The sequence below is a fragment of the Etheostoma cragini genome, chromosome 18, assembly GCF_013103735.1.
Source record: "Etheostoma cragini isolate CJK2018 chromosome 18, CSU_Ecrag_1.0, whole genome shotgun sequence".
Taxonomy (NCBI): domain Eukaryota; kingdom Metazoa; phylum Chordata; class Actinopteri; order Perciformes; family Percidae; genus Etheostoma; species Etheostoma cragini.
Genome location: NC_048424.1, coordinates 3,069,763 through 3,080,877, shown reverse-complemented (window position 1 = coordinate 3,080,877; position 11,115 = coordinate 3,069,763). Strand labels below are relative to the sequence as shown.

The 11,115-nt window shown below is 38.4% G+C and overlaps 1 protein-coding gene across 5 annotated transcripts in view; it reads left to right on the top strand.

Annotated features, from left to right (window-relative positions):
- Positions 1-9,489, top strand: part of col12a1b (collagen, type XII, alpha 1b) — a 133,351-nt gene extending 123,862 nt beyond the window's left edge. For 4 of the 5 annotated variants that reach the window (XM_034899320.1, XM_034899316.1, XM_034899319.1 and 1 more), the window contains 10 exons: positions 355-408; positions 1,437-1,490; positions 1,590-1,643; positions 1,980-2,051; positions 2,145-2,180; positions 2,706-2,772; positions 2,858-3,043; positions 3,756-3,824; positions 5,307-5,477; positions 8,629-9,489. In XM_034899320.1, the coding sequence (XP_034755211.1) occupies positions 355-408; positions 1,437-1,490; positions 1,590-1,643; positions 1,980-2,051; positions 2,145-2,180; positions 2,706-2,772; positions 2,858-3,043; positions 3,756-3,824; positions 5,307-5,477; positions 8,629-8,750 (885 nt within the window). In that variant the 3' untranslated portion in view covers positions 8,751-9,489. Of the gene's footprint in view, positions 1-354; positions 409-1,436; positions 1,491-1,589; positions 1,644-1,979; positions 2,052-2,144; positions 2,181-2,705; positions 2,773-2,857; positions 3,044-3,755; positions 3,825-5,306; positions 5,478-7,373; positions 7,409-8,628 lie in introns of those variants that run through there. The other variant, XM_034899321.1, reaches the window with a different exon arrangement.
- The last annotated feature ends 1,626 nt before the right edge of the window (positions 9,490-11,115 follow it).

Below are 11,115 nucleotides of genomic sequence, written 5' to 3'. Positions count from 1 at the left end.
TATATATATATATATATATATATATATATACATACATACATACATACATATATGTATATATGCTGCTCCAGATTCATGGTCAGGGCCGTAGATTCTAACTGTCACAAACCTCTGTCAGATAAAGATCAACATATTCCAGGTAGTCCGAGGGATCACTTACCTCTGCCTCTTACTGCTATCTTAAGCAAGCTACGAGTGCTAGCTGTGTTAGCAAGTCTCCCCTTGCAGAAGTGATTTTTAAATTGGATGAATTGTTTCTTTTGGATGGACACGCTGGCAGAACACGTGGCTTCTAAATCTTGTGTTATTGTTCTGTTCTTCATGAAGTCCATTCATGTTGTTTTCTGCCTTCAGGGCCGCCCTGGACCGAAGGGAGACCGTGGTGACTCGGGATTACCTGGACAGAAAGTAAGTGCAAAAATTGGGGGGTTTTGGGGATTTTAAACAGTGACGGGGATAATTCACAGATTGACTACTAGTTTGGCGTTTTAACAGACTGAGACAGTTCTTCAGCTTGAGAGGATTCAGAGCGGAAAGCCAAGAACAAGACCCCCTGATTAACAGCGCTGGTTTTGAGTGTTAATCGGTCTATACGTGTTCTTGCTTTTACCCGGCAGAGTTGTAATTACACAAAGATTTCTCAGAAGCAGACTTCAGGAGGAGAGTCGAATCTGATTTGGAAATTTTAAACCTAAAAGCGTCTTGCCGTGTTATCGCCAGAAGAAAGCAACGGTTGAGTTTAGGAAACGTAACGTGCGGGTTGAGTTTAGGAAAAGAAGAACCGGTTGGGTTTAGCGTAAATTCACATGCTATTTAAAGATGGTGTAAGTCAATGGAGACCAAACGGCATTGATAAACACACTAAAAAGCGCGTATGCGTCTTGATAACGTGCCTATTTGGCTTGTCATACATTTGCCATTTCATGAGATATATCTGCTGAAAATGACAACCGCAGAGACAAAGTTTGCAGATTTAATATAACTCCACTATAAATCACCAGCCACTGGTCTACATAGAAGTGATTTGTCTTAGCGTGACGTCCCGGTGATTAAGTCCATAGCTTCATGCAGAGCTGCACACTGTGGAGTCATGACTGACAGTGAGTGTAAGTCCACGTGGACGTTGACGGAGCAGGCTGTAGGTGAGCATGTTGGAGCAGATGCTATAGCAACATGCATTTAATGACATGCAGACCACTCAGGTACTGGTTTATATTGGCCGATAAAACTGATCTGGAATGAATTATGTTGCCTGTAAATCTGATGCAGAGGCATCAAAGACCAAAGCGGACCGGTAATAAAACTGGCAAGCGGGGTATCTGAGCAAATTAGATTTTAGTGTTCGACACGCAGAAATCTAGTGCTGAAACAAACCAGTTTGAGAGTTCGGTCGAGCGAAGAAAACGCAGCTCTGATTTGGTTTCTCGTGTTTGCAGGGTTTACCGGGTCAACGCGGTGATGTCGGCCCTATCGGACCAGCTGGAGTCAGGGTGAGTACGACAGGCTGCTTTTAATAGCAACCATGCTCTGAATCCTTCACACACCAACAGCATCAGCTCGGCTTCTCAGTCCGGATCTTTTATTTCCAGGGCCCTCAAGGAAAGGAAGGAGCAGCAGGACCCAGAGGCCCCGCCGGACCCATGGTAAGAGTTTTAACGGTTTGTAGCATGTATGCCCCGTTGGCAGGGCAGTGAGGCGCGTCAACCCAGCTGAAGCAATTAAGCATTTAAGTGCCTTGCTCAAGGACAAACTGGCGTTGGTGTTTAGAGAGCAGAAAACATGACTCACATTTAACAAGCTCGAGGTGTCGAGTGAACTCTTATTGTTCTGATAACAAAGAAGATTTTTATCGCAATAGAAAGGGCTTCGTGTTCTGAGCAGAGAAGAGGCTTTTTTATTGGCTAATGTGATAACGATTATATTCAAGCTTTTGTTTTTGTCCTCTCAACCTTGTGGTACTTTTCTTTGTTTGCTTGCAGGGACCTCCAGGATCTCCTGGAGTAGCAGGTAGCGCAGGAAAACCAGGAAACCCCGGAGACCCTGGTGTTAATGTAGGTGTCCTCGCTGTCATGGCAGCTTAGAACGACCAGCCTTTGAGGTAATGGTTTTCTGACAACTGAGCGGTTTTATTTGTCTGTTTTTAGGGTGCTGTCGGTCCAAAGGGAGACAAGGGCGAGAGAGTGAGTACATCTGAACTTATTAAATGACTTTTCTTGGTGTGCGTGTTTCTGAGAGGATTACTGCAATCCAACGATCCTACATGTATCTAATTTTTATCAGAAAACCTTCAGTCATGGATTACAGTTTGACAGAAGGGAACCTCAGATCTGCTGAGCAAAGCTTGTTTGTAATGCAAGTACTCATGGGAAATGTAGTTTACAATCAAAGTTCCTACACACAACAGAAGCGCCAGATACAACATATGAATTATTCTACCAAACAGTTCGGCTCGACTCACTTTTTTGGTACTAGTACTTTTTTCTGTTTTCCACTGCGGATAGTTCCTCCTCAGCGTAGGCCGGATTCTCAGCTGGTCGCCATAGCTACGCCATAGAAACTGCCGTAACATCATTTTCTACATGACACTCACTGGATCCTTTAATCAGCAACCAAATAGAGGAACGGCTGCTCGTTGTCAATTGTACAAACTTTTCTAATAAACCTCAGGTCACATGTCTTTATCTCCACTCCTTCCTTGTCCGCAGGGCGACTTTGCTCCTCAGAACATGATGCGATCCATTGCCAGACAAGTTTGCGAGCAGCTAGTTGGCGGTAAGTCAGGAAGCGTTTGTGGCTCCAAACAGTCTTTGTTGATTCAGAGTCCTGTCACTTACTGGTCTCTCCTCTGTTGTTGCAGCACAAATGACTCGTATCAACACGTTGCTGAACCAGATCCCCAACGACAAGGACCACCGCAACAACCAGGGCCCTCCGGGGCCTCCAGGGGCCGACGGCAGGCAGGGACCCCGCGGAGAGCCCGGCGCCGCAGGAAGGAACGGTTTCCCTGGAAGTCCAGGATCCCCCGGCCAGCCAGGGGAGAGAGGTGCGACTGTAATTCTGAGAGCGAGAGCGAACTTAAACACAGCTTCATCATGAGGACTGGCTGCAGCAAGATTATTTAAAAAGCACAAAACCAGCACAAAGCTCCATCACTAAACCTTCAACAAGCAACAAGTATATATTTAGTGTCTCCTGAACAAAAGCATAAAACTAATCTGCAGAATTCCCCAAAAAAAAACATGTTCAGAAAATCGAGACGATAAAGCTGCATCACATGAAGTTCAATACACTGGAGGACGAGGCTTGCTAGAAGTGGAAGCTTTTATGCAATAAGTTGGTGTAGAGAATCTAAGGGTTGTTGGTTGTCTTAACACTTTATTTCATTTACCTACTACAGAACCATCAGTGTGTTTACAGCACAACGATCATCACATCAAGTGATTAATCAACATCTAACAAGTGCAGTCAGACGTTTTTTATCGGTTAGAACGCCGATACTTTAAATAAGAGATGAAACAATGAGGTTAAAGTTAAGGGCGTTTACATCCCTGGTGAGGAGTCCCAGTGTTTTTTAAAAGATGACCCTTGACCATGATTATATGAAGAAAAGCTCCTATTGTTGTTCTCTGTCCTCCATCTCGGTCTGTATCAACACTAATTTAGGATTGTTTGCATTTGTGTTTTTATAATTATTAATCTATAACTAACGGGAATATTGTGACCAGACAGATTTTGACGCTGTGTATTTCCTTCAGGTCTTGCAGGAGAGAAAGGTGAACGAGGAGCATCAGGAATCGGACAGAAAGGGCCGAGAGGACCTGCTGGTACGTCTCCCACTTCATTTCAATCTCACTGTCTGCTGCGAAGGCTAATGTTTGATATCTCTCAAGAAAAAGGGGTAATATAGTTTCCATATATAAGTTATTTTTACAGTACAACCTGGTCAGTGGTAACATAAAGTGCCTGCTGTTAATGCGCTAAAACATGCAAAACCATACATTTGGATTTAAATTGTAAATTGGATAGAGTGTTCGCCCCCAAACCACAAGGTAGGCACTTAAAATCAGCCACATGTCAACGTATAAAAAGAAAGACTTTGAACCTAAGTGCTCCTAAGTGAATACGTTGACCTTTTTTCAATAGAAAAATGAGTGAAACTAACCAATTAATCATAACAGTTGGCGATTAATTGATTTATCTTTGCAGTTCTAACTATGATTAAAGCTAGAGTGCGTGGTTTCTGTCTTCTCCATGAGGAATTCTAATTTCTGACAACAAAACTGTCTGCGAAGCAGCAGCTAAAATTAGCTCAAACAACCACAGAAATCATGTCGTCATCGTGCCCGGAGCCTGAGCTCCGCTCCGCTAATCACACATCCACCCAGCAGCCCCACCACTCAGCCCACAATCCAGTCTGAAGCACACAAGGTCAAGTTGTGAAACAGCAGGAGTAGAGAGGGAAAGGTCCTGGAGAAGGAGGAAGTGAACAGCAGTGACTCATTCATTCACAACACATGCTGAGGAGGAGGAGGAGGAGGAGGAGGAGGACCGACGGAACCTTTCCAAGCCCACTTTGTCTAGACAGAACGCAGAGAGGGAAAAAGCATCAGCACTTTCATTTGTTTTCCCTCTCATAGTTTAGTTTTTTTCTTTTTTCCCTATGTTCCGAATGTTGTGCCCGAGACTGTCTGCAGCAGATCCAACAGCTTTTAATTTGTTTTATTTCCAGCTGAAATGTGAGCATGATGACACAAAGCCGTTAATTATCTGGTTTGGTTTAAAGATCACAAAACACTCCCTGGGGTTTTTACTTTGGGCAGCTTTGCAAGAAAGTAAGATCACAGTAAAATAACGATAGTTATAAACGGGTTTCTATTGTTCAAATGATCATAAAAACCCAAACACATGGAGTAGAATCACTCAATGATTTGGAGAATCATTTTTTCAAAATAAACTTGCTCTATTAATCTAAACTTGATAAAAAGGCTTTGCAGTTGGGATGACTTAATCTTTAAGTTATTTGACGAATTAAGGTTTCCTACTTACAAAGCATGTAGAGGTCTGTAATTTTTATCACCGGTACACTCTTACATCATAATAGCCAATGAGCAGCTACAGTAGCAGCATGCTAACCAATCAACACTGCCATTGAACTTTCTGCAATTTCGCAGATGTTTATCAGTCAACAAGGCGAATATCAGCTGATGATTGGGTGTCACCTGCCTTATTTCCTTCAGTACTTTATGAGTTACGATCTGTGTGTGTCTCCCCCCCCCCCCCCCCCCCCCCCCCCCCCCCTTCCCCAGGTCCACCTGGAGAAAGCAGAACAGGACCCACTGGCCCTCCAGGCTCTACCGGACCTCGTGGTCCCCCCGGGCGACCAGGCTATGCCGGAGTCCGCGGGCCTCCTGGACCTCCTGGATACTGTGACTCTTCTCAGTGTGTCGGTATTCCTTACAACGGCCAGGGATACGGAGGTACGTAGCTACAGCTGCACACGCTTTATTCTGGTTTTATTCAATAACATCTTGCTAATTGTTCCAATCAACTGGTGTTGGGTTTTTCAATTTGGGACCAAACTGTAAAGGAACACTCCAACATTTTGAGAGGCTCACTTGTTTTTTTGTGTCTGCTCTAAATCAAATGTGAATATGAGTCCAGTATCCAGACAGCAGGACGTATTTAGCCTAGCTTAGCACAAAGACGAGAAGCTGGGGGGAAACTGCTAGCCTAGCTCCATCAAAAGAGAAAAGAAACACACGTTCCAACAACTTTACAGCCGTCTGATTGCTTTGGTATCAGATAAAATGGAGCTGTTGATAAGATTGTCCCTGATTTAAATGAATATATCATATTGTTAAAGCAATTGCATAGCTGCTTGTGTTGAGACCAATAATATTTGAATGTCATTAAGATAGAAAAGGAAAGAAAACCTGTTTATTCAAGTTCTTCACCATTTTAATGAAGAACATATGACATGTAAATCTCCCTCTGGTGGAGCTAGTCTAGCAGTTTTCCTCTGTTCCCAATCTTTGTGCTAAGCTAGGCTAAAGATGGAATGATCAGACTCTGGTAAAGGCCTTCATATGCTGTCTGATAAAATCTAAGTCAACTTTTACATTTTAATGCCAAAACTTAAAATTTTGAAAGCAGGATTTCTAGTTATAACACTATTTCCAACCTGTGATCAGAGGTGGGTAGTAACGAGTTACATTTACTCCGTTACATTTACTTGAGTAAGTTTTTGAAATAATTGTACTTCTAGGAGTAGTTTTAAATCACGATACTTTTACTTGAGTAGATTAGTGAAAAATAAACTGTACTCTTACTCCGCTACATTAGGCTACATTGAGCTTGTTACTCGTTACTACGCTTCATTGTTTTTACCCCCACGTACGTCTCATTTTTATGTTTTATTTTGACAGAGAGAGAGAGTCTTCCCCTGAAGGCTCTACCACGTGACTGTGCTTAACCAATCACACGTCGTTGTGCAGTCACGTGACCACACTCGTTTCAGCAGCGGGACAGGTTAGCCCATAGACATATAAGGAGGTTAGCTTTACAGTCGTAGCAAAGCGAAGACGCAGAATCAAAAGTCGCCAGGGCAACGTAGACCAGGAGGACCCCCAGGAGGGCTGTTTGTCTTTTAGGTTACATACAGTATGTTTTACACATGAAGTATCCATCCAAATTTGATGTGACAAGTCTCTCAAGTAAGCTAATTTGTAATTAATAAATTAATTTTAATTTATTTTATTGATTGGATGAACTATAATTTGCCTAAATATGATTATTTTGTATTTCTGTCTGTCTGATTGATGCTTGTGTTAAGAAATAAATCAGACGTTACTCAACAGTTACTCACTACTTGAGTAGTTTTTTCATCAAGTACTTTTTTACTCTTACTCAAGTAATTATTTGGATGACTACTTTTACTTGAGTCAAATTATTCTGAAGTAACAGTACTTTTACTTGAGTACAATTTTTGGCTACTCTACCCACCTCTGCCTGTGATATTACTATATTTACAGTGTAAAGAAAACCCCACTCAGCCTCACATAATGTCTTTTTCAGGGTAGTTTGTAGAACGTAGCAGCAGTGGTTTCAGTGTCTCTGGGCTTTGAGACAGCATAAAGGGACCTCCCAAAATGTTGGAATGCTTCTTGAGGATTAACGCATGTGTGAAAAGTCCCTAATCACTACAGACCCTCAGAAGTTGTTTATTCGCAGTGTTCTCTGCTTTGAGCTAACTGACACCTTCCATCTTTGGCCTGTTTCAGGTTCACCATAGCACACTTTCTATGCCGCCTGTGCTGCTTTCACTGTGCTACAAAACTAAAGTCCTGTAACTGAAACACTCTTTTGTTTAAAAGGATAATCGCTGAAGGAAACCATTAACAAACTATGCTGAAAAAAACACCACAACAACAAAGAGGGAAACTAACAACAACAACAACTCAGCCAATAGAACAAAGCAGCAGCAGCAGTGGTGATGATGATGGCACCGACCTGTTAAGTGGCCTGTTTGCATCTTGAAGCCAAAGACCAAAACAAAGAAAACGTTGTGTTCATTGGAGGAGCATGCACCCAACAACAACAACAACAACAACAACCCAAACAAATACTAACAAAGGTGGATTTTTAACAGAGAAACCCGTGCAGCATCACCAGCAACAGCAACAACTCTGTTAACAGCACTTCTCTCGATGTGACGTGTAAATAAACTAATTTGTGCCTTGTAAATGAGGTTTAAATCAAGTCCACTACATTTAGTCTTTAACAGCTGTAGTTTTAAAGCTTGTGCCTTGCAAATCAACAACCTGCTGCTTGCTGAATGCCAACAAAAACGCCTCTTTTTTTTGTATGATTCTTTTTGTTTTACTGCCCACGTTGTGTTTGTAGCTGTTTAACTGCTCAGGGCCACACTCAATCACTTCTGCACCTGTGGGCCTGGATGTTTAGATTTGACACTTCTCTTTTCCTTTTTTTGTTTTATTTTATATTTTTCACCCAAACCAGCTATACTGTACGTATGTTACATAAAATGCTAGCAATGCAATCCCAAATGTTTCTCCAGGCTGCTGGTAGAAGAACTTGACTTTTATGTAGAAAACGTATGAGTGACTAATGCCTTCTAACAGAAGGGAAAAACATAACTGCACTGAGAGTTTAGCAGGGGCGTGTTCAACCTGATCCCACACCCACTAGAATCTAACAGTTGATTGGCCAAATTCACAAGAGCTAATTAACCAATCAACGTTTAAATGCACTTCCAATTTAGCTTGCTAGCTTTCTTTTAGCATCAAGAATTCAAAAGAAGCTGTGTGATTTGAACTGTATAACTTGTAAGTAATTATAATTATCTGCAGCCGGTTGCACTAAGAAGATCTGTTGCAATATATTAGTTCAAAATCTTTAAATAGAGTAAGATGTGATCCAAAGAAAGAAAAGAAAAAAAACACTAACTAGTGATGTCCCAAACTGTACAGTGGACACGCCCCTGCTGTTTACTGACCATCAGTGCTTTTGCCAGCAGTCACAGAGACAGAACATTTTCAGCCTGTTTGTGCATGTTGAGACAAACTGAGAAACGTATGCTCACTTGGCCCAAACGCTATCTCCGAGCAGGCCAATATCCACCTGAACCCGACACCCAAGTAGTCCCAGACCCCGTGGAGGAAGAACTGTCGAATAACCAGCGTCAAAAGAGATCACTATCAAGAAAGGCATCCAACAGGCTAACATCATAAGACCAGCCATGTTCTCTTTTTCTTTATTTTTTTGTCTTGTTCAACCGGTTCGTTGTTTGGATTTATGCACATTATTCACACACACAAAAACGGGGTTTGACACCTCGACTTCATTGGAACAACTGCCTTTAAATGTCTTAAAACGTATGTGAATATTCATTTTTGTGAAGGGTGTGGACAGAGGGAAGGGAGTTTTGGCACGAGTGTTTCAAAAAAGACGGAAGAAAAATAAAACGTAACTTGTGTCTTTTGCTTGTAACATATTTGCATCCAGTTTGTTTTTACTTCACTCATTGTAACAAAGCTAAAGACAGAAAATGGTTGTTAACAGATCATCCAGTACGTTAAATATATTCCTTCTCATTCAGTGTTGTTTTCTAACGGAGGTTCAGTTTCATTATGGCAGTTAAACACAGCTTTCATTTTTTATCTCTAGACTTGATATTTATCAGTTCTTTATTCAGTCACAGCTAATTTTAACAAAAGGTGGAATTGCATGTCTGTGGTGTATATTTAGTACATGTTTTTGGTACATTTCATTTTGTTTTAATCAGAATATAGTTGTTGTAATTCTTGTAATTTTCTCAGTATCGAATGCAGTCGAAACCTGTGTGCAACACTATGGAAGTGGTATTGCTGCTTCATGTTTAAACTGCAGATTGTGAATTCCACAGCCTTATTTTCTTATTTATTTCTGAAAACAGAAGAGGCATTTTTCAATAAAACTACTGAAAATTTACATCTGTGTGCTTTTTGTAAGCATTTTCTCAGGAGTCTGCACAGAATCGGTAAGAGACAAGGGGAAGAAAAAATAAATATACTAGTACAAGCAGGGCGAGGATTACTACAAAAGTCATAGAATGTCTTAAAAATATCATAAAAAGTCACAGTATAGTATGTTGAAGAAATATCACAATAGAGATAGTACATACAATGTCACAAAAATAGTACAAAAAAGTCATAGTATATCACTCAAATATAAATATTCATAGTATAGTATGTTGTAAAAACACAAAAAAAGTCATATAGTATGTTGCAAAAATATTTAAAAAGTTATAGTATGTTGTAAAAATTCAAAATAAGTCATACAGTATGTCCACAAATATCACAAGTTATAGTACATATAGTATGTCATAAAAATATGATAAAAAGTCAGTATAGTATGTCCAAAAATATAAAAATATAAAGTTATAGTATAGTATGTCATAAACATATCATTAAAAGTCATAGTATAGTATGTCTAAAAATATTATAAAAATAGAAAGTTATAGTGTAGTATGTCATAAAAATATCATAAAAAGACATAGTATAGTATGTCCAAAAATATGATAAAAATATAAAGTTATAGTATAGTATGTCATAAAAATATGATAAAAAGTCATAGTATAGTATGTCCAAAAATATTATAAAAATATAAAGTTATAGTATAGAATGTCATAAAAATATAAAAAGTCATATTATAGTATATCCAAAAATATTATGAAAATATAAAGTTATAGTATTTAATAAAAATATGATAAAAAGTCATAGTATAGTATGTCCAAAAATATTATAAAAATAGAAAGTTATAGTATAGTATGTCATAAACATATCATTAAAAGTCATAGTATAGTATGTCTAAAAATATTATAAAAATATAAAGTTATAATATAGAATGTCATAAAAATATCATAAAAAGACATAGTATAGTATGTCCAAAAATATTATAAAAATATATAGTTATAGTATAGTATGTCATAAAAATATGATAAAAAGTCATAGTATAGTATGTCCAAAAATATTATAAAAATATAAAGTTATAGTATAGAATTTCATACAAATTTAAAAAGTCATAGTATAGTATGTCCAAAAATATTATAAAAATATAAAGTTATAGTATAGTATGTCATAAAAATATGATAAAAAGTCATAGTATAGTATGTCCAAAAATATTATAAAGTTATAGTATAGTATGTCATAAAAATATCATAAAAAGTCATAGTATAGTATATCCAAAAATATTATAAAAATAGAAAGTTATAGTATGTCATAAAAATATCATAAATACGCATAGTATAGTATGTCCAAAAATATGAAAAAAATATAAAGTTATAGTATAGAATTTCATAAAAATTTAAAAAGTCATAGTATAGTATGTCCAAAAATATTATAAAAATATAAAGTTATAGTATGTCATAAAATATCATAAAAAGTCAGAGTATAGTATGTCCAAAAATATGATAAAAATAGAAAGTTATAGTGTAGTATGTCATAAACATATCATTAAAAGTCATAGTATAGTATGTCTAAAAATATTATAAAAATAGAAAGTTATAGTATAGTATTTCATAAAAATATCATTAAAAGTCATAGTATAGTATGTCTA